Source organism: Hemicordylus capensis, chromosome 2 (assembly GCF_027244095.1).
Source record: "Hemicordylus capensis ecotype Gifberg chromosome 2, rHemCap1.1.pri, whole genome shotgun sequence".
NCBI classification, from domain to species: Eukaryota; Metazoa; Chordata; class Lepidosauria; order Squamata; family Cordylidae; genus Hemicordylus; species Hemicordylus capensis.
Window position 1 is genome coordinate 234,601,987 of NC_069658.1, and position 27,240 is coordinate 234,629,226.

Below are 27,240 nucleotides of genomic sequence, written 5' to 3' on the forward strand. Positions count from 1 at the left end.
GGCCCTGCTAGGAAGTTCAATATCCTCACTGACCCATCTCAGAGTAGGGGAGTTCTCATAAACATGTTTCTCCAGCTCTGCTCTTGTGCCTGGAGCCATGCAGCGGGGATGCTTCCACTGATCATTACACAAATCATAGTGATTTCTTCTTCATCTTCTTGCCAAAGCTCCAGGGAGTTTTCCAAAGTTTCCTTGTAGACAAAAACATGCCACACATGGTCCAACTGAGGCAACCTCTTGCAAATGTGACTGTAAGGGATGGTACATAAATATCTCATGTGCTGGTGATCACCTGGGCTGTGATACTGGGCAGGTGATACTGTGATACTGGTGGTCCTGCTGGAGGGAGGTTTGGTACCAACCATTTAAGCTGTAGCTTCACTCCATTTGCATTATAGAGTCAGTGCTGCTTGGGCATTGCAAGAGGGTTTTCACTTCTAAATAGCTGAGTATCCCTTTGGGAGCATCCACAAAGGAGGTGTTTATGCATAGGCAGCATGAGTTTCCTGCTGATTTTACTCCTACTACTTCTGTTGCTTTCTAAAGCTGCCTGTGGGGTCCTGAAGGGAAAATGTCCCTTGAATTTAATAAGGAGTGATCATGAAGCCAGGAATTACTACAGGCCAGGAGACCTCCTCATTGGTGGACTCATAGTTCCCAGAGTGGTTGAATTTGCACCATACATTTTCTATGAACCTCCACAATCCCGATTTAATGAGTAAGTGGTTCTCTCTTGATGTTTTATTCTTTGTGTCATTTTATGATTGTATGCAAATTATGCCATTTTATTTTCATGGGGTTTAAAGTATGTTTAATATGGTCGGCTGACTAATCAATACACATACTGTGAAGGAATGAGGCCTGAATCTCCTCTTTTTGTATATGAGATTTCTGTATTGCAATTGATTCGCTTTCCCCCTATGTTAAAAAGCTATGCAGGGGTCAAAAGTTCACAGCTCCTGTTCTACAGTTTGGTTCCAGAGGGAGATGATTTGTACCGGTTCAGTTTGGAAGGGAAGACAGGGTTTGGTTTGATTGGGTATGTTTTTAAAAATGGAGGGAACTTGAGTTGTGTTTGGTTTGTTTGCAAAAATGTAGAGGGGAAATGAGAATATTATGCTGCCTTCAGGAGAGTTTTAGAGTGCAGTACAACAGGGGCGTAGCAAGGTTGGAGTGGGCCCAGAGACAAGATTTTAAAATGCCCACCCCACCAGCTCAGCTCATGAAGTAAAGAAATCTTAAATGAGGCTGAATAGTGGTAACAATAGAACATCATCCTAAATTATTTTTTAAAAAGGTTTTGTAAATTTTGGATGATGCAAGTCATTTAATGGTACTAGAGAAAGACATGCTGTTCTGGTAGCTCCAGGTCTTAACACTCACATCAGTTTCGGAGGATGAATACAACTGAAGGAAGCCCGGGCGGGTGCATGGCTGGGGGAGTCAGTCATGTGACTTGCCTCTGGGGCCCCCCAAGGCAGTTGGCCCCCAGACAACTGTCTCCCCTCGCCCTATTATAGTTATGCCCCTGAAGTACAAGTTGGAGAGCTGAAGAGTCCAAGTGTGTTGGGCTGCTGTGGAATGACTAAAAAACCCTGCCTTCTTGCAGCATTCCTTCCATTGGAAACATTGGCTGTGGGGCTGCCCAGAAGCTGTTTCAAGTTGCTCCACAGAAGCCCATCACACTACATCACTGATCTTTGGAATGTGCTCCCTAACAAATGTAGAGCTTCCCCTTCACTGGATATTTTAAGAAAAATCTGAAGACATACCTGTTTAATCAGGTATTTATTTATTTAATTTATTTATTACATTTCTCTACTGCCCTATCCATCCTAGTCGTGTACAACAACCAAAAAGGAACAAACAACCATCAAAACGCATCAGCTTAAAACAATATTTAAAATGGTTTTAAAACCATCAGCTTAAAACAATATAAAAACAAATCTAAAACCAGTTAAACAACATTTAAGAACAATTTAAAAACCTTGGAAGGTGAGGTGAAACAAATAGGTTTTCGGGGATCTCTTGAAGGCCAACACTGAGCCCAAACCATGGATTTCTGCCGGGAGTGCATTCCACAGCCCAGGAGCAGCTGCAGGGAAGGCTCAGTTCCAAGTCGCCACCAGACTTTCTGGTAGTAACCAGAGACAAACCTCTGAAGCTAACCGCAACGTGCGGTGGAGATCAACCAGAAAAAGGTGCTCTCTAAGGTAACCCAGACCTAAGCCTTTTATGGCTTTTAAAGGTAATAATCAGCACTTTGTATTTTGGCTGGAAACATATTGGCAGCCAATGCAACTATTTTAAAACAGCCATAATATGGTCTTTATGGAATACCCCAGAGACCAGTCTGGCTGCCACATTTTGAACCAACGGACATTTCCAAACTATGTACAAAGGCAGACCCACGTAGAGCACATTGCAATAGTCAAGCCTGGAGGTTACCAGCTGATGCACCAGTGTTTTGAGATCGTTCTCTTCAAGGAATGAAAATGGGTCTAGATAATCACTTTCCTTCAAAACTGCCTGGAGCTGGTTGGCCACCACTCTCTCAATCACATTGCCCAACCAAGGGAGGTTGGAGACAGCCTATAACTATCCATAGCTGAGGAATCTAGGGAAGGCTTCTTTAAAAACAGTCTAATCATTGCCCCTTTCAAACAAGGAAGCATCCTACACTCCTTCAGCAATGATACTAACAAGGCCACCTCCAACCATTTCCCTGCTAGATAACAGCAGACAAGTCGGGCAAGAATCCAGAAAAGAAGTGGTAAGCCACACCGCTCCAAGTAGCTTGTCCACGTCCTCAGGCGTCACAGATTTAACTGATCCATTCTAATACTGCAAGAGGGACTGGTGGACACCCACTTAATAGACTCTGCAGAAATAGTGGAGATCATGTCAGCCCAAATACAAGAGATTTTATTCTCAAAGAACCCATTAAAAGCATTACAGCAGAGCATAGTCTCCACGGACTGATTTGAAAAAGACAGAGCTTGAATTAAACTCCTCACAATCTGGGATACCTGCTGAATGCGAACCTGGAGATGCAGTGCCCACAGACCAAAGTTGTTTTTACTGCATGCACTGCCGCCACAGAAACCTTCAAATGGGCTCTATGCTGTGTCCTGTCAGATTTGAGCTGAGTTCTCCTCCATTTGTGTTCCAGTTGCCTACCTTGCTGCTTCAGGCCCTGCAACAACTCCGTATACCAAAGGGCCACTTTTAAAGCAAGTTGGAAGGGATGCTTAGGAGCGATTGTGTCTGCTGCCCTGGTGAGTTCCATATTCCAAGTTCCCACCAGGGCATTGACAGAATAACTAGCAGGACCAACATTAAAACCCTCCAAGGCGTTTTGGAATCCTACAGTTCCAGCAGCCTTCTTGAGTGGACCATCCTAACAGGTCCACCACCACTGCAGGGGTGATTTGTGACTGTGAAACCAACCTTAATCAGGTAGAGGTTTGCCCATGACAATGGGGAAACCACATGATGCCCACCCATGGAACCCCTCCCCCACCGATCCAAACAAAAGACCAAATTGAGTGTGTGGCCGGCAACATGAGTTGGTCCTGAAACTAATTTGGATAGGCCCATATTTGTCATGGCCACTTTCAAATTGTGCAGGAGCCCGAGCATATCAATAATATTGACAAAGGGCTGGTCTTCATCATGTCAGCAAGTATTCCAAATGTGGCTGCACTGATGTGTTGTATAAGAGTGTTCCCTAGTTTCATTTTAAAGTGGGAAATTGATCATCCCCTGCTAACTGAGCAAAGAGGCACCTTTTAATGTGGTGATTCTCTTTATTTAGCAGTGGGAGAGTAACTGGCCCTATCCACCCCCAGCACAGTACTTCCAGTGACTGGTGCTAGTGTGTGTCTTATGTTTCTTTTTAGAATGTGAGCCCTTTGGGGACAGGGAGCCATCTTATTTGTTTGTTATTTCTCTTTGTAAACTGCCCTGAGCCATTTTTGGAAGGGCGGTATAGAAATCAAATTAATAATAATAACTGTTTTCACCTCATCTCTGAGGTTCTTATAATAAAATCTAGAGATGGGCAAAGCCTTGGAAAAGAACTTCTAAATAATATGATTTTTATTGTACTGAGTGGAAGATGACCACATAACACATCTATTGTGTTGCAGGTCACAAAGAGTGAAGAACTGGCACATTTTGTCCTACTTGTTTGCTGTTCAAAAGATCAATCAGGACCCCACAATCCTACCCAACATCACCCTGGGCTACAACATCTATGAGTCATTTTTTGATGGAAGAATTACTTCTGATGCCATGACAGACCTGCAAGCTGGTGGGGAAAACAATATTCCCAACTACAGCTGTGGAAGGCGGAATCGCCCATTGGCTGTTCTCGAAGGATCTGAAACTGACATCTCCATCCAAATTTCAGCCATCTCAGGAATCTACAAGACCCCACAGGTATGAAATGGGGAAGACCAGGGAGAAGAGAGAAAGCAAGCTACATCTAATTGTTCTTTGCTTTCTCTCCAGTGAAGTCAAAAGGACCCCAAAAGTGAGGCCAGAAGTAAAAGTGGTTTTCCAACATCCACTCAAATTATCCCTGAAGAAACAAATTGTTCTAGTGAACAATTTGGAAGAACTGATCTTCCTACTTTGCTTTCACCATCCCTACTATCTAATGGTGCACTGGGGAAACTCACTGTCTAGAGAGCAGGAGGCTGTTGGCTTGAATCCTAGCTGGTATGTTTCCCAGACTATGGGAAACACCTATATCAGGCAGCAGCAATATAGGAAGGTGCTGAAAAGGCATCATCTCATACTGCATGGGAGATGGCAATAGTAAACCCCTCCTGTATTCTACTAAGAAAACCATATGACCCACTGTCCCCTCAGGTACTCTTCCAGAAACTGACATATTCCAATATCAGCTCAAATTACCACAGAACAAAAAATGGGAGATCCACACTAGGAAGAAAGAGGTTGCATTATATTCTTAGTGAAACAACCACCTTTTAAATGCTCTTTCTATTCAAACATGAAAAGGGGCTGTAGTTTCATGGCTGTTTCACTTATTGCTGCATATGTGTGTGTGTGTGTGTGTGTGTGTGTATTTATTTATTTATTTATTTATTTATTTATTTATTTACATTTTATATCCCATTATTCCTCCAAGGAGTTCACTAACCACTAACTAACCTCACTAACCACTATACTCACTAACCACTACACCACGCTGGCTCTCTATTGCCAGAGGCATGGTGCTAAGACTATAACATGACCACTTCTTTCTTAGGGTGGGTGCCCAGCCAGGCTCCCCCTTCTCCCCACAGACTGACCTGAACAGGCGTAGCAGTTTCGGCCTTAAAGTAAGGAAAGGGGAGGGGGTTGAGCTTCATCCTGGTCCTCCTCCTCCTTCCCCAGCTGGTCAGTCCTAGTGTCTGCCTCTCTCCAGAGGCCAGAGACACTCCCAACAAGCCAGCCTCTCATTCCTGGCCAGCCCCTTATATGCCTCTTCACAGACAACATATCTACCACCCTCCTGCTTCAGGCCAATGCCCTCCTTTATTCCCCTTAAGCACTCATCCCATACACCTGGCTTCACAATATTCCCTGGACTGCCCTCCTCCCTCTGTCCCCCTCCCTTTGGGAGGCACACTGCTGATGCCATGCACATGAACCTCCTTCAGAACCCTTCCTGGCGGCCTCCTGCCCGTCGTTGGGTCCAGGGCCGGAGCTCCTGGTTGCTCTGACCCGTTCCAGGCTTTGGGAACTTGGTTCCCACCTGTCGGGAGGGTGTTCTCCCTCTCTCCCTGGCTGTCACTCATCCCTGCCTCCGTGGAGTGCCTTGTGGACCCTTCCCCAGAGGTAAGGATGGCCAGCTGCACCAGACAGTGGGTTCCCCATTTTATTCTGTGATAATTTGAGCTGATGTTGAAATATATATAAAAGCTCCTGGTCAAGCAGGTTCCTATGCTGTTGGGCACATGAATGACTTTGTCCTTGGGGAATGTCCTTGGGGAAGAGAGCTGGTCTCGTGGTAGTGAGCATGAATTGCCCCCTTTGCTATGCAGAGTCTGCCCTCGTTTGCATTTGGATGGGAAGCTACCTGTGAGCACTGTCTACTGTAAGAGATTTGGACCATCGCTCACTGGAAGGGCATCCACATGATTGTCTGCAGAAGGACCCAGGCTCACTCCCTGGCATCTCCAGTTAGGGCTGGGAAAGATTGCAGCCTGAAACCTTGGAAAGCCACTGCCAGTCAGTGATAGACCAATGGTGTCAGGCAGCTTCTTATGTTCCTGTGACATATGGAGAGCTCACTGTGCACGTTCGCACAATGGGAGACTGGGTGGGACAAGTATCCTACCCAACATTGGGAACTGTGCACATTCCTGATTTTTGGTCATCTGTCAGCAAAAGCCTAAGTTAGAAAGAAGAGCTGATCTTGTGGTAGCAAGCATGACTTGTCCCCTTAGCTAAGCAGGTAGCAAGCATGACTTGTCCCCTTAGCTAACCAGGTCCGCCCTGGTTGCATATGAAAGGGAGACTTGATTTGAGCACTGTAAGATATTCCCCTCAGGGGATGGAGCTGCTCTGGGAAGAACAGAAGGTTCCCAGTTCCCTCCCTGGCATTTCCAAGATAGGGCTGAGAGAGATTCCTGCCTGCAACCTTGGAGAAGCCACCGCCAGTCTGTGTAGACAATACTGAGCTAGATAGACTCAGTATATTGCAGCTTCCTATGTGTCTTCCTTCCTAGGAGGAGGGAGAAATGATTGGGTTGGGGGGAGGCACAGGCTCTGTGGGTGTTTTCTCCACCCTCAATAATAGGCTGGGTCTGTGCTGGGTAGGATGGCACCATCAGAGCCTGTATTACCCCCCGCCCCTTCATGTCTCCCTCCTCCTACCTAGGCTTTTGCCCAGGAGGGTGCAAAACTCCCAAAGCTGAGTAAGACACTTATCCTACTCAGTTTCCCATTGTGAAAACCATCCTACCATCTATTCATGTTACAAGGAGAGTCAGAGTCAGGCTACCTGCAAAACAGACAGGGTCCTTTTATTTGTTTATTTCTGTTATTCATATGCCACTTTTCCACAAAAAGTTCTCAAAATGGTTTACGTTGAAGAAGGAGAAGAAAATGGTTCCGAGTTCCCAAAGGACTTTCAATGTGAAATTAAACACAAGAGAGACACCACTAGCAGCCACTGGAGGGATGCTGTACTGGAGTTGAAAAGGACCAGTTGCTCTCCCCTACTTAATATAAAGAGAATCACCGCTTTGAAAGATATTTCTTTGCTTAGTTAGAGTTTTTCCATCTGATTTCTTGACACCATTTGTCCTCCTGGCTGACCTTACAGTAATGTTCCACCATCAAGAACAGTTATGCATTCTGCTCCTGTTAATTTGACTAAATATGCTAGCATTGCATATCAGCTATACAAGATGGATTTTTGCCTGTTCTTAATTGGAATTGAACTTGGGGCTGGAGAGAGAACAGGTTCCCTTTCCATCAGACATATTCCTCCAGATTGTCGCTCTTCTTTATTTTTATTTATTTTTATTTTTACATTTTATATCTCGCTCTTCCTCCAAGGAGCCAAGAGCGGTGTACTACATACTTAAGTTTCTCCTCACAACAACCCTGTGAAGTAGGTTAGGCTGAGAGAGAAGTGACTGGACAAGAGTCACCCAGCTAGTCTCATGGCTGAATGGGGATTTGAATTCATGTCTCCCTGGTCCTAGTCCAGCACTCTAACCACTACATCACACTGGCTCTCAAGAAGAACATCTTCTTGAGGGATGTTCTACCAGAATACAAAATCTTAATGTGTATAAAACACCAAAGAAGATGAAATCCATCTCTGTATGCAGAACAAAGATTCCTTGACAAGTATTGGCACCCCCTCCCCAGCAAACATATACCCTGTCCACCATCATGCCGGTTGTTGGGCTACCTTAGTGTCTGGTATTTGGCAAAGCTCTGATCTTTATCCTGAAAGCAATGCAAATTCTCTTCCTTTCCTTTCTAGTTCAGTTATGGCTTTGCTGCTGATGTTCTCAGTGATAAAACTCAGTTCCCTTTTCTCTACCGGATGGTCCCCAAAGAAGAAACCCAGGTCATGGGCATCGTTAAGCTGCTTCTGTATTTCAGATGGACGTGGATTGGCCTCTTTGCTGCAGACAATGAGAATGGAGGAAGGTTCTTGAGTGCCCTGACACTTATGATGACCAGGAATGGAATTTGTGTTGCCTTCGCAGAAAGAATATCAGCACTGCAGAGTGTCCCTGTTGACAGAGCTGTTCTATGGAGCCCAGTCAATGTCTTTGTTTACTATGGGGATGCTGAACAGCAATTTCTTTTCATCATCGTACAACATCACATACTTAAAAAGCACATTGAAACAATTTCAGGAAATGTCTGGATCACAGCAGCTTTCCAGGACATTAACCTGATCTCAGTTGATTACTTTAGTGATTTACCTGGTGCCCTTTCCTTTATAATAAACAAAAAAACAACATATGACTACTATAAACAAGCATCATCCACCATGATTCAGCAGTTTTGGGAGACAGCATTTCACTGTTCCTATTCAAAGCATGTATTGTCTGTGAAAGGCTGGACAAGATGCAGAGAGGAGGAGAACTTGGAGACCCTGCCCACAGAGAAGATGGAAAGAGTCCTGTCTCAACACAGCTACAGTGTTTACAACAGTATTCAGGCTGTGGCACATTCCATAAATGTGGCATATTCCTCTAGAACCAGGTGGACTGTGATTGCGGGTGGAGACAGCCTGGGACGTCAAGGGCTACAGCCATGGCAGGTATTGCTTTTCTCTCCCAGGCAGCACCAATAAAAGTTGCAGTCGATTGGTCAATTCTGGAATTGTCATCTTGGGTTCCATCTCAGAGAGGGTTTCAAATAGTGTTCAGGATACATTTGTCCACATTTGTTAAGCAGAGGCTTTTCCTGAAGCTGTGTTGATGGCCCCCAGGTTGGATGGCTTCATGCAAGACTTAAACAAATTCATGGGAGACAGGTCTATCAGTGGCTACTAGTCCTGATGGCTATGGGCGATCTCCAGGATTAGAGGCAGGATGCCTCTGAATCCCAATTGCAAGGGAGTAAGAGCAGGAGAGAGGGTATGCCTCTTTTACCTGTGGGTTTCTCAGAGATCCCACAGTGGCATTTGGTGGAATACTGTGGGAAAGAGGATGCTGGACCAGATGGGCCTTGAGCCTGATCCAGCAGGGCTCTTCTTTTGTTCTTAACCCAGTTTGGGACACTCTTGGTAGTGATTCACCTCTTGGCCCCTCCATAATCATGTCAGAAGACTTTCCCTAACCAATAGTTGCTCCCAACTGCCTGAGAGAGGCCCCTCCTTCTAAGGGGAAGTCATGAGTACATTTCTGGCATTCAAAAGAATGCCTATGAACATGGTTATAAGTGGAGAAAGCGGGTTAGACATCCAGCCCCAGCACATCACTGACCTCCTAATGGTATTGGTTGGGGAAATGGCAGCTTTTATCAGCAGAGGGAAGTACTGTAACTGTGAGGGCAGATGCTTCTGTGGTCCCCACCCCAGGGTGATCCATGCTGCCAGTCCTGGAAGCAGCTGCTGTCACATTTATGGCATTTCTTGCTGCAGAGAGATGCTGCAGTTTCAGTGAGCAGCACCACTGCACAGTGAGTGACGCTCTGGGGTGGTATTTCTGATTCACTTTCAACATTTGTAACTGTTCAGTGGCATTTTAGGACTATGCTTTCTTCATGACTGGAGTAGAACTTCTGGTTTTGATAGGTCTCTCTCAGGCATTTCCTGGTTTGTGTTCAGAGCATTTGTTTATATGGTGCTGAGCTTATTTCTGTTTCTTCCATCTTCTCTTGTTTTCCAATGTTTTCTGAGTATAAGTTGTTTTACCTTTGTTAGGTGATGTGGGAGGGTTTGACCTGAAGGCTCAAATACAAAAGCGATACAGAAATGAATGAGTCTAGACAGGATGAGTAATCACCCCAAGTCCTGAGTATTCACCCCAAGTCAAAGTGACCCGGGCTGAGAGATCCAAAATGGAACATAAAAAGTTGCCTTCTGCCGAGTCAGATCATTGGTCTATCTAGTTCAGTATTGTCTAAACTGATAGACAGCAGCTCTCCAAGGTTTCAGGCAGGAGTCTTTTTCAGCCCTGCCTGGAGATGCATAGGACAGAACCTAGGACCTTCAGCATGGAAGCAGGTGCTCTACCCCTCAGCTATAGCATTGTCCCTAAAGGGAATATCTTAAAGCAGACAGTGCTTACATGTAGACAGCCATCCAAATGTGAGCCAAGGTGGACCATGCTCAGCAAAGGGGATGGATGATTCATGCTCTCTTCCACAAGACAGGCTCTTCATCCCCAATGAGTTCATGTCTTCTAAATATTGGTGTTTTCTCTGTCATTCTAGCTTCATGCTTTCCTCAGAAAGGTTTATAACACATCCTCAGACAGACCGCATTTGGATGAAAATGACGAAGTTACATTTGACTTTGCTATTATAAATTGGGTGTTGTCTCCCAACTGGTCTCATGATGCAGTGAAAATTGGGAGTATCAGTGGCCAGACATCCCTTAACATGAAGTTGACCATTAATCCAGAAGCCATTGTGTGGCCCCAGGAGTTGAACAAGGTAGGGAAAATGTCTGGTTGAATTTCATTCTCTGTGGACCTGTTCAGTTCCAACAGTTTATGTACAATATATAGATTTTTTAAAGGGTGCAATTCCTGAGCGCTGCCAGAAGGTAATTAGGCATGTGCACAGAACTGGCCAGCCGGGTTTGGTTTGAATCTGGATCTGACTTGAGCCACCATTTTGGCTCGATGAACATAATTTTAGAGGGGAATCTGGCAAGGATTCCACTATCCTCATCCTGGTTCATGAGCTTGGCCGTCCAGCCGGCTGAGCTGGCTCGCGGGCCAGCTTGGGAGGTGTACTTGTAAAGGGAAATCCAGCTAGGATTCCTCTTTACCAGTAAAGCAGATTCTCTATCATAAGGGGGGCAGGGGGGAAAGAGGAATCCTTTGCCTCTAAAATGAAGGCCCTGGGGATGGTGGAGGTGGCAGGAGTGGTGGGAACAGAGTCATTGGAGGTGGTGGTGGGGGCTTCTCCAACACCTCCCCTCCCATTGGTCTTCCAAATGACAGTACAGGCTGGCTGGTTTGGAGAGGCCCTTTGAATGGCCTCTGCACGTGCAGAGAGGCTTGAACTGGGCTGCAGCCGACCCGGACTGTCATTTGGGAGACTGGCAGGTGGGGTTGGGGGAGCCCCCGCAGCCAACTCTGATGTCTCCGTGGCCACTTCCACAACCAGGCCTTCATTTTAAAGGTAAAGGATTCCCCTTTTGTTCACCCTCCCCCACTTTAGGCTAGAGAATCCTGCTTTACTTCTAATCTTAGCCAGATCCCCCTTGACAAGAAAACCCCCGAGTTGGTCTGCAATCTGGCTCTTTGAACTGGGGGTTGGTTGGTTAGAACTTGGATGGCACCCCCCAAACACACACCTTTGGGAACTGGTCTGGTTTGAAATTGGACTGCCTGAGCTGGGCTGGCTTGATGTCGAGCCTGGTTCAAAGCAAGCCAGCTCGCACATCCCTTTGGGTAGATTCTCCTTTCTTGTACCGCCACTTTCTGGGATGGTGCCAAATGATAAGCTTGGAATTGAAAAGATTTTGACTGAATAGCCTGGATTTCAGGAGGTGGGTTTGGGGGAACCAAAGGGAGTAGTTTGGCACAGTGAAGAGCATTTTCCACCCTCCTAGCCATCTCTATAACACTCAGAACACTTCAGAAACAACAGAACCCAGCACCCCATGGGTTAGCAACCCACGGGGGCGGCTGGCACCCTATGTGCACTACACCACCACTCACTCCTGGCCACCCCAGTGCCCCCCAGGTGGAGTTATAGGTCTGCTGAAACCTCCATTATTCCCTGGGGGGGGGGAACCTTAAAGAAGTGTAAACTTCCAACAATTCCTAAGAAATCAGCCCTTTGCCCTATTCCTTTGGAATCTGGGTTGTGGCAGGCACCCCTTGGGGCACTGCCACCCAACCCACTGTTTTGCCCCTCAGGCCCCCTTTCTGCCCCGAATCTGCCCCAAAGACATTTCAACTTCAGAAATTCTTTAAAAATCAGCCCTTTTCCCAATTCCTTTGGAATCTGGATGGCAGCAGGCACCCATTGGGGCACTACCACCTAAACCACTGTTCTGCCCCTAAAGCCCCCTTTCTGCCCCCAATCCACCCCAAATAACATCAGCATCACACATTAACAGCAGAGCTTTGGAAAAAATCAGGCAGATTTCCAAAGGTCATGCACATCCACATCCCCCACCCCCGCTCAAAATGCAATTGATCTACACACAACAGTGTGAAACAACAACAATGAAATGCACACTACCCCACTGGCCAATGAGGGTAAAATTTACCCTTAAATTTGTTTAAAAGGAATAAGGAGGCAATTGCCAGCAGATCAGCCCATGCTTTCGCTGGCCAATCTGCGGGCTGGAAGGGCTGGAAATACAAACAGATGTCAAAACTCAAAATGGAGACTGAAGGAGAAAGACTTTCTGCGATTGCAAAATGGAGTTCCAAAACAGCCGAAACAACAAAACATTTTGTATACGAAACAGGGACGTTTTGTTTTGGCTACAAAATTTTCTGCTTTGAGCACTGAGTGTTTTGTTTTGGCTACAAAACAGCCGAAATGGCCTGTTTTGTGCACAAAACATTTTGTATCCGAAATGAAATGCACATCCCTACAATCTGATCCCTGATCATCAGTAAAGCTGGCAAAAACACAGGTTACACTTAAGGCATGCTGTGCTGTGATATACTGATCGATAGATTCAACGGGCAGTTGAGATCTAGAATAAAACAAAGTAGGGTTGCAATGATCATCCAAGGTTTGAAGAGCAGATCCATAAGAACTGGCATCCCCCTCCAAGTTGGCAGGAAAGGGCAGATGACTGCATATTCATTTATGTAATGAATTTACGTTATGAAATGCCCTGGCCTTCAGGGCCCAGGCAGTGAAGCAATATAGCTTTCTGCTTTGCTAGAGTAAAACCAGGGCTCTGTAGGGTGAGGAGGTAATAATAGTAATAGTAATAATTTTATTTACAGTCATTGACCAAACAGAAAATGGAAACTAGCAAGCATTAAAATGTGTGTGTATATATATATACAATTTAAAATTGGGATGAAGAGGTAATTGCAGAAATAGGACCTCCATTGTTTCCAAGGAACAGCATGTTCTTCTGGGGTGGACAAGAAAAAGGTTGGTGGTGGGATCTGAAACATGCTGCAGTGGGCATCCAATGAACAACAGAGTACAGTGTTGATAGGGGCAAAAGTACCACCAGGGATTGCGCAGGTCGAAGCTGGAGATATAATCAGCAGCAGCGCTCGTAGAAAGCAGTTCAGGAATGTAGGCCCAGTAATGCAATGAAATGAGGTTGCTGGAACATTCACAAGCTTTGCAGGCTCACAGACATAGAAGATTCAAAGTCTCGTGGTCAAACGTTTTATAGCAGCTTCCCTCATAGACACAATGAAATCTTATGTAGATTTAACTGAAGGTTTATTTAGCAACAATTCCATTTTCTCCTTCTTTTTCCCTCCCTTTTCCTTTCTGACTCCTAACCCACACTCTCTACAGGATCCCCACGGGGACAAAAGTCCAAACAATAAAATACAAAATATCACTGGATGGAATACAACAGGGGCCAAAGCCAGGCTTTGCCCTGGGTGCCGGGAATCCTTCTGCTGGCCCTATACTAGTACATATATGCCTATAAATGCATGACTAGCATTATAATACATTTCCAGTGACAAAGACCAAAAGCAAGCAAGCAAACAAACAAAGCATATCTAGCACTTTTCAGTGTTGTGCCTTTTCTCTGTTCCTAGACAGGGCCTCATGGCAAGTGTACCAAAAGCTGCCACCCTGGATACGTTAAGGCCATTCAGGAAGAAAAGCCCATTTGCTGCTATGCTTGTTGTCCATGTGCAGAAGGAACAATCTCTACCCAGGAAGGTTGGTGACTCCCACTCAATTGACAAATCTACTGGAAGAGGGCAAAGATTCCCTCGCACACTTCCTAGGAAGTGTTTAGGCACATTTGAACATAGATTCTTCTTCTTGCTTCAGTATTTTTCACCTCCATAATTAAGTTAGTTATAAGTTTATTCGGTCATTGACCAGCAAACATTTACAATAAACAAGTACGTATTTTACAAATAATATAACAAAACCTGGCCATAACAGAAATAATATCAGTGTCCTCATTAGTTAAAAGATCATTTAAATAAAATTCATCAGACCGGCCAGGCAAATTGTCTAACATAGGAGATAAAAGTCTTAAATGGGGTTCCCTATAAAAATCACAATAAAGAATAACGTGCGAGGTGGATTCTATAACCCCTTTGCCACATGGGCAAAGTCATAAAAATAGCGGAACTCCCTTGAACCTGCCATCCAATACTGCTGTAGGAAGAACATTTAAAAGTGTAAAGTAAGGGCTCATCTAAATTTAGGGACAAGCACCACATCAAAATATTTAGCTGGTTTAAGATTAATAGCTTGACTTCCTAAGTATAAACCCTGCTTGAGCCATGCACCTTCTTTTTGAACTTCTATATCCAGGACACGTTGCTTAACTAACTTCCTGGCTTGCTCAATTCCTACAGTATGCAAATCCTCTATGGAGAGGCCAAAAGAGGAAAATTTGCTCAACACAGCTCGTTTCCAGCTCGAATTAAAACCATCATTCATAGCCAAAGAGGCTAAACCCGCCTGTCCAAAACTCAATTATAACCAAAATTGAAAAATACAGCACCAGTATAAGGATTCCAACCTAATAAGACCAACTTCTCTTCTGATGACAGCATTCGGAGCACAAGATGGGACTTGCAAAATGCATCTAATAAACTTAGTCTGGATAGCCTCCAGTAAGGCAAAATTACTTGCAGGTCCCAATTGGACTCCATATAAGAGCAAAGGCAGTACTTTGACTGTATAAAGTCTCACTGTCGCAGGTATAAAAGCGGCACCATGTGTAAAATGATAAGATTTGATCTTATTTACAACCATTTGAGCAGACTGTCTGATGGAGTTAAAATGGGCATTTCTAGAGCCAACAGAGTGAAACGTAATTCCTAGATATTAAAAGGAATTAACCTGCTCAATCTTGTTTCCTTGTATGGACCAATTATAATGCCTAGCTCGCTTGGCGAACACTAAGACTTTAGTCTTACTATAATTTATTTCAATAGACTCTTGTTTACAAAATGATGAGAAGAGTCTTAGGGCAAGCTTAAGGCCTACAGGTGTCTGCGACATAATAGCCATGTCATCCGCATATAATAATATGGAGACGTGCCTATCGGCTAACTTTGGTGGATGAATAGAGAGGGTGGACAAACAAGTAACCACAGAATTAACATAGATTTTGAACAAAATAGGAGCAAGTATACAGCCCTAACGTACTCCTCTAAAAGTTGGAATTTCCAATGTTAACTGTCCAGTTGAGCCATAACGAACTTTCAAATGAGTATGCTTATGCAGACTAACAATAAGTTTGAGTAATCTTTTATCTATTCCAAGGACTTCCAGTTTAGACCACAGTCTCTCTCTAGAAACTGAATCAAATGCAGCTTTAAGATCAATGAATGCTACATAAAGTGCTGAACCTGGGAACCTAGAATACTTCTCTGCCAGAAATTGAAGGGTAAAAGCATGTTCCATGGTGGAATGACCCTCCCGAAAGCATGCCTGCTCGATAGCTAAAATGTTATTTGCCTCAATCCAGTCTAGAAGTTTTATCAAAAGATGCCTCGCATAAATTTTACTAATAACATTAAGTAAGCTAATGGGACGATAGTTGGCTGGGTCCTCACGTCTACCTTTTTTATAAAGAGGAATTATTATAGCAAGGCCCCAATCACTGGGTATGTTAGCAGTTGGATCTATATAGGTAAATAGCGAGGCTAAAATGGGGACCCACCACCAATCAAGATTCGCTCTGATAGCCTCAATAGAAATGTTATCACTACCAGGAGCTTTACCATTACTAAATTTCTGAATAAGTTTTTCAACCTCTGAACAGGAGACTGGGTTCCACCTAAGAGTATCTCCATTTAGTTGTTCAGCATTATAAACCATACTAGCTGACCCCGCACAAAGCATCTGTGCGGCAGTACACTCTCCCCACCTTCAGGCCCAGTTTGTTCTCCCCCCAACCTTCTGCCTCAGTTAGTCCCCCCCCCCACTCTTAAGGCCCAGTTAGTTCTCAACCTTCTGCCCCAGTCTCTTCCGCTGCCCCCACCTTCTGCCCCAGTCTCCTTCCCCACCCCCCACCTTCTGCCCCAGTCTCTCCCGCTACCCCCACCTTCTGCCCCAGTCTCTTCCTCTACCTCCACCTTCTGCCCCAGTCTCCTTCCCCACCCCCACCTTCTGCCCCAGTCTCCTCCACCGCCCCCACCTTCTGCCCAGTTTCCTTCCCCACCCCCCACCTTTTGCCCCAGTCTCCTCCGCTGCCCCCACCTTCTATCCCAGTCTCCTCCGCTGCCCCACCTTCTGCCCCAGTCTCCTTCCCCATCCCCACCTTCTGCCCCAGTCTCCTTCCCCACCCCCCACCTTCTGCCCCGTTCTCCTCCACTGCCCCACCATCTGCCCAGTTTCCTTCCCCACCCCCACCTTCTGCCCCAGTCTCCTCCGCTGCCCCACCTTCTGCCCCAGTCTCCTCTGCTGCCCCCACCTTCTGTCCCAGTCTCCTTCCCCACCCCCCACCTTCTGCCCCAGTCTCCTTCCCCACCCCCACCTTCTGCCCCAGTCTCCTCCGCTGCCCCCACCTTCTGTCCCAGTCTCCTCCGCTGCCCCCACCTTCTGCCCCAGTCTCCTCCGCTGCCCCCACCTTCTGCCCCAGTCTCCTTCCCCACCCCCACCTTCTGCCCCAGTCTCCTTCCCCACCCCCACCTTCTGCCCCAGTCTCCTTCCCCGCCCCCACCTTCTGCCCCAGTCTCCTCCGCTGCCCCCACCTTCTGCCCCAGTCTCCTTCCCCACCCCCCACCTTCTGTCCCAGTCTCCTTCCCCACCCCCCACCTTCTGCCCCAGTCTCCTCCGCTGCCCCCACCTTCTGTCCCAGTCTCCTTCCCCACCCCCCACCTTCTGCCCCAGTCTCCTTCCCCACCCCCCACCTTCTGCCCCAGTCTCCTTCCCCACCCCCACCTTCTGCCCCAGTCTCCTCCGCTGCCCCCACCTTCTGTCCCAGTCTCCTTCCCCACCCCCCACCTTCTGCCCCAGTCTCCTCCGCTGCCCCCACCTTCTGTCCCAGTCTCCTTCCCCACCCCCCACCTTCTGCCCCAGTCTCCTTCCCCACCCCCACCTTCTGTCCCAGTCTCCTCCGCTGCCCCCACCTTCTGTCCCAGTCTCCTCCGCTGCCCCCACCTTCTGCCCCAGTCTCCTCCGCTGCCCCCACCTTCTGCCCCAGTCTCCTCCGCTGCCCCCACCTTCTGCCCCAGTCTCCTCCGCTGCCCCCACCTTCTGTCCCAGTCTCCTTCCCCACCCCCCACCTTCTGCCCCAGTCTCCTCCGCTGCCCCCACCTTCTGTCCCAGTCTCCTTCCCCACCCCCCACGCCGGGCCGAGTGCTCAGAATGTGTGGCTCTCTCCACCCGCCCACCCCGTCTCTAGCGGGGCCCGAGTGCGGCCGCCAGCCGCCGCCAGCGGGGCCCGAGTGCGGCCGCCAGCCGCCGCCAGCGGGGCCCGAGTGCGGCCGCCAGCCGCCGCCAGCGGGGCCCGAGTGCGGCCGCCAGCCGCCGCCAGCGGGGCCCGAGTGCGGCCGCCAGCCGCCGCCAGCGGGGCCCGAGTGCGGCCGCCAGCGGGGCCCGAGTGCGGCCGCCAGCCGCCGCCAGCGGGGCCCGAGTGCGGCCGCCAGCCGCCGCCAGCGGGGCCCGAGTGCGGCCGCCAGCCGCCGCCAGCGGGGCCCGAGTGCGGCCGCCAGCCGCCGCCAGCGGGGCCCGAGTGCGGCCGCCAGCCGCCGCCAGCGGGGCCCGAGTGCGGCCGCCAGCCGCCGCCAGCGGGGCCCGAGTGCGGCCGCCAGCCGCCGCCAGCGGGGCCCGAGTGCGGCCGCCAGCCGCCGCCAGCGGGGCCCGAGTGCGGCCGCCAGCCGCCGCCAGCGGGGCCCGAGTGCGGCCGCCAGCCGCCGCCAGCGGGGCCCGAGTGCGGCCGCCAGCCGCCGCCAGCGGGGCCCGAGTGCGGCCGCCAGCCGCCGCCAGCGGGGCCCGAGTGCGGCCGCCAGCCGCCGCCAGCGGGGCCCGAGTGCGGCCGCCAGCCGCCGCCTCACCTCTGCGGTCCGGCTCGCCTGGCTCCTCGGCCATGGCCGCCACCGCCGTTCTCCTGGGTGCGCCAGCCAATCAGGCGCCCCGCAGCCCAGCCAATCAGCTGGGCTGCCAGGACACATTTTTCCTGGGCACACCCAGGAGAATTATATATATAGATTATCAGCCTTAATTAATTCCATAAAGTGAATTGAAAGACATGACCTTGAGAGACAAATATTTGAAGAGATGACAGAGTGGGGAGCAGAAGTGGGATGCATAGTGAGTAGGGCTGTGCACAAAACTGGCTTGGCTTGTTTGGTTCGAATTAGAAACAGCTTTGAACCAGGGTGGGTAGGTTTGGTTTTGGTTTTGTTCAACCCTCCCCCCAGGTTTGGTTCAAATTGGAACCCAACTCGAACCTGTTCTAAAAGGTTCTACATAGGTTATAATGGTGACTCGAACCAGCCCGTTACACCCTATGTAGAGCACCTAGGGGCACAAAACCAGTGTGGGTAGTAGGCACCCAGAGGTGCCTACCGCCCACCGAAACCCAAAGCAGTCAACACTCCTGCAATTTTAAAGGATTTTTTAAAAAGGGCTTTCATTTTTTTCCATTTCTCCCATAGGGAATAATGGGGATTGAGGCAGCCCCATTCTCCCCTTTGGGGTGGACTCCTGGGCACCCCAAAGAGAGCCAGCATGGTGTAGTGGTTAGAGTGCTGGACTAGGACCGGGGAGACCCGAGTTCAAATCCCCATTCAGCCATGATACTTGCTGGGTGACTCTGGGCCAGTCACTTCTCTCTCTGCCTAACCTACTTCACAGGGTTGTTGTGGGGAGAAACTTAAATATGTAGTACACCACTCTGGGCTCCTTGGAGGAAAAGCAGGATATTAAAAAATGTTTTTAAAAAGTGAGTCTGGGGGCATGGCATGTTGGGCCAGAACTCCCACTAGGGAGCCCCAAGTCAGTGGGGTCCATGGTTCCCCTCCCCCCCGGATTTTTTAAGTTCTGGCCTCTTAAACAGTCTCTTTCTATCAGAGTGGATTCTCTGGTGTTTGTGTGTGTGTGTGTGTGTGTGTGTGTGTTTGTGTGTGTGTGTATCTATCTATATCTATATCTATATCTATATCTTTATCTTTATCTTTATCTTTATCTATCTATATAAGCTCTTTATAGGGACTCATTGATAGAACACATACAGCAAACAAGAATCCAAAAATTGGATCCATCTCTACTCTTGAATGTTATCCCATTCCCATCCCTACTACACATTGATAGTTCCTGATGTTTCCCTTATCCCTATACTGGTTGACTGTTGAGGTGTCAGCCCTCCCAACCAAAAGTAGGATTTATGGAATGTACTACCACAAATAATCTTATGGTTGTTAGATAAACAGTGACTCCAATCTCTTTTTCAGATGCAAATGATTGCAAGAAGTGTCCGGACGACCAGTATCCAAACAAGAACCGAGATCAATGTATCCCAAAGGTTATCGGCTTCCTTGCTCAAGAGGAAACTCTGGGGATCAGCCTGACTTCCTCTGCTCTCTTCTTGTCTTTCACTACATCTTTTGTATTTAGCATCTTTATCAAACACCACGAAACTCCATTGGTCAAAGCCAACAACCGCGACCTCTCCTACATTCTCCTTGTCTCCCTCCTGCTTTCCTTTCTGTCCTCCTTACTATTCATTGGCCAGCCTGGGAAGGTGATCTGCCTTCTCCAACAAACCACATTTAGCCTCATCTTCTCAGTTGCCGTCTCTTCTGTGCTGGCCAAAACCATCACTGTGGTGGTTGCCTTCATGGCCACCAAGCCAGGGAACAAGATGAGGAGATGGCTCGGGAAGAGTTTGGCCTACACCATGGTCATTTCTTGTTCTGGTGTTCAAATAATCATCTGCATTCTTTGGCTGGGGATCTCTCCACCTTTCCCAGACTCCGACATGCACTCCCAGCCTGGACAAATCATCCTTCAGTGTAACGAAGGATCTCTGACCATGTTTTATGGGGCCCTTGGCTACATGGGGTTCCTGGCTGCCATCTGTTTCACAGTGGCTTTCTTAGCCAGGAAGCTGCCTGGGGCATTCAACGAAGCCAAGCTGATCACCTTCAGCATGTTGATCTTTTGCAGTGCTTGGGTCTCCTTTGTGCCTGCCTATCTGAGCACGAAGGGGAAATACATGGTGGCTGTCCAAATCTTTTCTATCTTGACTTCCGCTGCTGGGTTGCTGGGTTGCATCTTTATTCCAAAATGCTTCATTATTTTATTGAGGCCTGATCTCAATGCAAAGGAACATCTAGTGACGAATACAAGAAATGAGTTCTAATCTCTAGGAGAATGAAGAATTCTCTTCCCCCCCAGAATTTGAACAAAACAGAATCAAAAACAGAAGCCACAGTTTTTGGTGGAGGAAGGACATAGTGAACCCCTTCTCACAACATAAGCAACCTGGGTTGGAAAGAGTTAACCCAGGCAGCTTGTGCCATCTGGGCTACTGGGAGGCCTTCTGACAACAGCTGCTTCAAACCTAGGAAGGCCTGATTAGCAAATCAGTTATAAAGTGAGGTAGGTGGACCTGGAGTCCATCGTACCTCACGTTGTGGTTGTCTGGAGCACCATGGCAGTAAAAACAGTTGCCAGGAGTGGCAGACATAGAATGCTGGGAGGGGAAAGGCCAGGGTTAAGAGCACTGCAGCACTGTCATGGGCTGCCTCTTTGCTCTTTGTGCAGTGCATTTTGGGATACAGGATGAATTCCTCCTCCTATTGCCATTTCAGGAGTCTGCCGCTGTGCTGGATGTACAGGCACAGAAAGAGTGGAGTCCAGAGGAGGCTCCAGTCATCTAGGGAAAGGCAGGTAGGATCCCAACCAAACCCACTTGGGTTGTGTGAACGGTTTCCATATGTAATGCATACAGATCCTGTTGCCTTCCTGATTTTTTGTGATTGTTCAATAAATAGAAGGAGGTCTTCATTGCCGGTACGGGGAGATGGTTTACCCTACCCTTGTAGAATAGGACAGATGCAAAAAAGTTGTTAAGTAGTTCTGCCTTCTCCCCATTGTTTGTTACCATTTCATCATCTTCTCCAAGTTACAGACTTGCACTTCCTTGACCTTCCTTTTGGTTTGGACATATCTGGGATGGCAGGGGAAACCCACTAGTTATGTTTTAAAACTGCATCACTTTATAAATCTTAAATTGCCTGATAATGGCTGACATGATGTACAGGCTCCTGCCTCGGTCATGGTCCAATATGGGGTTGCAGCAGACTTCAAAGGCAGCTCCAACCCTGTTTTGAAGCAGAAATGAGGCTCTATGCACCCACACATTGCCTTGGTCTTTCAGCTGGACATTGGACTGTCTCCCAGAGAGGAGCTCAGGCCTTTTTGCTCCAGCTGATAGGAGAAGAACGGAGTGAATAAACTTCCCTCCTTCCCCAGCAATGAGGCCGTGCCCACACCTAGAATTTAGTGCTGGAGGGCAGAAAGGTTGCCTTGGAGAATTCCTCGCCCCAGGAACGCTGACAGCATTGCAGTAGTCAAGTCTGGAGGTTACCAGAGAGTGCACCACCGTTCTGAAGTATTTCATCTCAAGAAATTGACGCAGTTGGCCACGGTGATTAGACGCTATGTGCAGGAGTTCACCCATGCTGGTTAGGTGGAGTCTTCCTATTCTTAGGCAGTATATCTCTGATACAAAACCTCTGTGTTCAAAGGCAGTCTGCCACCATCTTATTAGCCACAGCAAAGACCTGATCATCTCACCTCTATCTTGTATTCCCTGGTAAGTACAATTGCCACCTCCCCGCCCCCGATGTCTCAAATAGTTTGTAAGGACCCCTGTTACCTTGCCACCAGCTTCTGCTACCTCATAAGCATTCACCCTAGCAATTTATCTTCCACAACCCACTGCCACGTCCATGCATTCCCTCACGAGTTCATGCACCACTCCACGGAAATGGTGCTGGGAGGAAGTATACTTCCCAGATGTCTCCATTTGCTTTCCCAGTGTTCCTGTGTGAATTCTCAGCCCCTTCAGCTCTGCTTCCTGCAGAAGAGCCACCACCCCCAGCACCAAGAATGTAATGAACTTCACCAGAGATGGCCACGACAGAAGCAGCACCAGGGGGGATGCTACAGATTCACTGGGATTGCACCATCCAATGGACAGCCACAGTAGCCAACACTTGTTTTCCAGAGTTTAAGCGTCAGTTTTTTAACTGCTGCATCTTGGCCAATTTCTGCACCAGATCTGAAAGGGTGGTGTCCTCTAGTTGGTGCCTGCAATCTTTCAGGAAGAGAGGGGAGAAAATTTAGATTTTATCACCAAGAGAATATTCAGAGTATATAATGTTAAAATGCTGAAACAACTCCCACATCCTAATTATATTAAACAGAATTGTGACATAAGGAAAGGTATGTTGGTTGGAGTTTTCTCTACCATAGAGGCTTGCTCCAGCCCCATTCTCACATAATGCCAAACCAGAGTATAATGGGGTAGAGGTTGGAATTCCTTTACGTCCAAGCATGTGAAACCATGGTTTCATGGACAAAACAACCTGCGATTTCCCTCACCAAGTTCCAATTTGAATCTTTGGTTTTTAGTGAGTTTCACTGCTCCAAACTGAGGTTTGGGGTTGGCAGTGTTACATCAGAATTCAGACGCCACCATAATCATAATTTTGTGATGTTCTGGAGCTGAAATCATAGAGAGGGTGGCCCCAACCTGCCCAGGAACATGCCCACTCCATACCTGCCACACTTCTCATTGTTAGTAATGTGCATGAACCAGTCTGCAGGCCATGTTAGAGGCCTGCTAACTGGCTCGCGCATAACCTGGTCTGGCAGTTCGACGACGGGGGATGTCGCTTTAAGGGCAGGGGGGTTGTACTTACCCCTCCTGCTGCTTTCCCCCCTCCAGCGCTCCATTTGTGAGTAAAAATTTTGGGGCAGCAGCATTCCTCCCTGCTGCCCCTGCACCTTTGGTATCTGCCCAAATTATGGAAGTAACTGCCGCGCATGCCACTGATGCACATGCACGCACCGTGCACATCACACCCCAAAATTTTTACTCACAAATGCAGCGCTGGAGGAGGAAAAGCGGCTGGAGGGGTAAGTCCAACTCCCCCGTCCTTAAAGCAACACCTCCACAGCATCGAACCGTGCCTCCACGGTCTGTGCATACCCCTACTCATTGTTTGCCTCTCGGGGCACTTGCCCTGCCCCTGTCTCCAAGTTCCTTAAGCCATTGCCCAGGAACAGGGACGGTGTCACATCTCATCCCAAGCTTCTAACCCTGTCAATCAGAGAAGTCAAATGGGTGGATGCCTGTTTCCCACTGTATCCATTGTTTTCCCCTTCTGTCAATCAGTAGAGAATGGGAATGGGATGGCAAGACGGGCACAATGTGTTTTGCTCTCCTAAAATGAATCAATAAACCCCTGCTAACTTGGCAAAAAGGAACCTTTTAACTTGGCAATTCTCTTTATTTTAGCAGGGGGAGAGTAAATGGCCCTATCCACCCCCAGCACAGTACTTCCAGTGACTGTTAAAAGCTGGTGTCTATCTTATGTTTCTTTTTAGATTGTGAGCCCTTTGGAGACAGGGATTCATCTTATTTATTAATTATTTCTCTTTGTAAACCTCCCTGGGCCATTTTTGGAAGGGCGGTATAGAAATCGAATAAATAAATAAATAAGTATGCCCAGAAGCACATTCAATCATGGTGACACCATAAACTGGTTAACCCGATTAGATCATTGAAATGATAACATATGTCAGGGCAGCGGTACCTGACATTGGCTTTAAAAGGCAGCTGTGCCCAGGAATTCTTGAATGGCTCTGCTCTATTTTTTGTACAATAAAGTTGGGATAGGGGGCCCAAGCCCCTTCTGTTGGGTAAAAGCATGCATTCGCTGGTGTTACAAGAAGAACTATCCAACAGGAGCGGCATTGCCTCCAGTTAATGGAGAGATTCTTCCTGTGTGATGCTCCTGCTCCAGAGTAGATCACTCTCATGAGAGTCAGTGAAAGGCCATGGAAAGACCAATGCACTATTCATGAGAAGAACTGTCCTGGGTTATGCAGGAATCAGGCAGAATCAAAAGTGTCTTGAATGCCATCCTACGCCTAGAAAGTTGTGGATTTATGTGTGACTACACCCCTTCTCCCATGGACTGCTCTCTCATGAGAGTGTAAGGCCATGGGGACGCACATGTGGGCAAGATAGTAGATGCTGCCCAGCCTGGTTGCTCCACACAAGCAATATGTGGAGAAATGCAAGAATCATAGTCCTTGTATTTCCATGTAGTGATTTAGACATTCAGCATTTGGGTCTATTTCCAATCAGGTCAGAATGCTTTTTATCTGAATTTATACAGGTTTTATTCAGATCACTTTTAGACCATACGCTACCTACCTTTTATAAAACAATACAGATTTGTAATTTCAGATAGTTTAAATTCTAAATGTAAATATATATTAATCAACTTAGATAAAGCTATAATACGTATATCTGTATTTGGGGGGGTCTTTGTGTTTCTATACAGTTCTTTTATTCACCTGTGAGAACGGGGCCCCCACACAAGCAGGGCTCCCTTTACTTGGAAGACCTTGCTCATGAAAACACAATCCATTGGGGACCAAAGGTCTTGCAGCCTCTGGTCCTCCCCAATGGACTGGCCCTCTCATGAGAGGGATAATCCCCAGGCAACGTCAACACAGGGGCGGGAGTGTGGTTTGGTGTCCTTGGATTGCTTAGCCAGGCTTGGCCATGGCAAGAGCATCCTTGGGCACAGCGGACCATACCCCAGGATCCTTTGCCTTCTCTCATATACATATTCCCTCCTAGGAAGTCATCTTGATCCCTTCCTGGAGGAACAGAAAAATAGTGCCCCTTGGCACCCCTCTGTTGCCAGCAATTGTGCTTGTGCAAGACTATCTTGGTGTGGGGCTCTTACGAGGACAGTGGTGCAATTGCTGTCAGAAGAAGGGCTTACATGCTGTTTAAAGGGATTTAAATGCCCTTTCCCTGCCGATGGCAGGGGGGTCAATTAATTCTGAAAAGGCACGGCTGTGCTCTGCGTGCCCCCTTCAGAATTGTAGCCAATGGCTGCCAGGCATTCTGACGCTTGCCCATAGTCTGGTGAAGCGAGCGCTACAGAGCTTGCTGGGATGCAGACTAAGAGGGCAAGGGAGTGGCTCCCCTACTGTGAAACCTGAGGTTGCCGGGCTGCAGTTGGATGAACAACTGTGATGTAGTTCATGATTAGGAAAATTTGACCGCAGGTTCCGCAAGCTCCAGCTTCACATTATGTGCAAATGTGGCCTCTGCAAGTGGAGGATAAATTTTCCTTTCTATGAAAAACTCCTGATTTTGCTCAGTATTCTTTGGAGGACTTAAAGCATTCTAAAGCCCGGAGGCAATAACCAAGAATAGGGATGTGCGGTTCGGTTCGGATCCGGACCGGTTCGTCCGAACTGGTCCGGATCCGGCGGCTCGATCCCGGACCGAATCGGGCCGTTCCGGGGACCGAGCCGGACCGAATTCGAGCCGGTTCGGTACCGAACCGGCTCGGGTTTCCCGAACCGGTTCGGGAACGAAATTGAGTCTCTGGAGTGTCTCTTTAAAGTTCCAAGTGTGTCCTCCATTTTGTGTCTCCTTCCCGAAACTTTTGCTCCTCCTTGCATCCATTTTGTGATGCTATTTCCAGGCATTGTATTGGCTGCGCTATTGATCCTTGATTGGCCAGAATGAGTCCTTTGGTCTGGTAGGCTGCTTGGCTGTTGCACTGTTGAGAGCTGGCACCCTGTTGGCCGTGGGGGGAGTGCAAAGGTGGGGGCTCCCAAAGGAGGGAATTTCAAACCTATATAAACCCAAGCCTCTTCTCTGGAAACTTCTCTTGGCTGCAGTTGTGGGATCATCTCTGAGACCTGCTTGCCCTTTGCTGGCTGCTCTGCTGTCTCTGTGAGTCCTGACTGTGTCCTGTGTCTCTCTGTGTGTGCTCTGTCTAATCCTTTGTCCACCTGCCCTTTGTGACTCTCTGTGTGTCTCCTCTCTCTGTCTGTCTCTTGTCTGTATACTGTGTGTTACTTCACTTTACTTTCTTCTTAATTTCCCCCAATTTCCCCTGTTCCTTGTCTGTCTGCTTTTCTCCCCCCCTCCCCCCCTTTCCCTTCTCATCCTTTGGGCCTACCCTCCCCCTCCCCCACTCCCACCCACTGCATCCTCATTGCTTTAAATCTTCTTCCATTAATTATTGCTCTTTGTCCTGCCTTGTTTTTGTCCAACTTTTTGATTTTCACATTGCATTCCATTGGTTTCATTTATATATTGCTTGCTGGTTTTGCTTAAATTGTACCATTTTGTTTGTTTCTGCTGACTGCTGCTGCCCTGCGAGTTGGTTCCCTGAATCCCTCCCCCCCACCCCCAGAGGATTCTGTTGTTGTTTCTTGTTGTCCCATATAATCAGTTTTGGTTCCCTGCTTCAAACTTGCCCCTCCAAGTCCAACCACACCCCACCCCAACCCCACCCCATCCAGCCTTCTCCCAAGTTTGCTGCTGCCAAACAGAGTCCAGTTTTCTTTGCTTGCAGTTCCACTTATTCATTTGCTATTATTAATTTGCAGCAATTGTGGTTTCATTGTCTCTGTTCACTTAGTGGCCCCCCTCAGAGTCTGTGTTTGGTTCCCCCTCCCCACACCCCCACACCCAAGTTTTTTCTGCTGGTTATAGTCTTTCTTTTCATTTTTTTTTAAACTTCTGGCTTGTGTTCTCTTGATATATATTGCTTTATATATTTTGCTACCCTCCTCCTCCTCCTCCCCCCCTGCCTGCCCCCCCACCCTCCCTCCTCCCAGACCCTAGCCCAGGCCCAGCTCCTCCCCCAACCACCCCAT

General features: G+C 47.9%; 1 protein-coding gene across 1 annotated transcript; it reads left to right on the top strand.

Annotated features, from left to right (window-relative positions):
- The first annotated feature begins 4,390 nt into the window (after nucleotides 1-4,390).
- On the top strand, nucleotides 4,391-21,021 carry LOC128343379 (vomeronasal type-2 receptor 26-like). The gene is made up of 4 exons (XM_053292361.1): nucleotides 4,391-4,443; nucleotides 10,426-10,647; nucleotides 13,926-14,052; nucleotides 19,758-21,021. Exons 2-4 carry the CDS (start codon nucleotides 10,594-10,596, stop codon nucleotides 20,666-20,668), a joined length of 1,092 nt encoding a protein of 363 aa, XP_053148336.1. The 5' UTR covers nucleotides 4,391-4,443; nucleotides 10,426-10,593; the 3' UTR covers nucleotides 20,669-21,021.
- The last annotated feature ends 6,219 nt before the right edge of the window (nucleotides 21,022-27,240 follow it).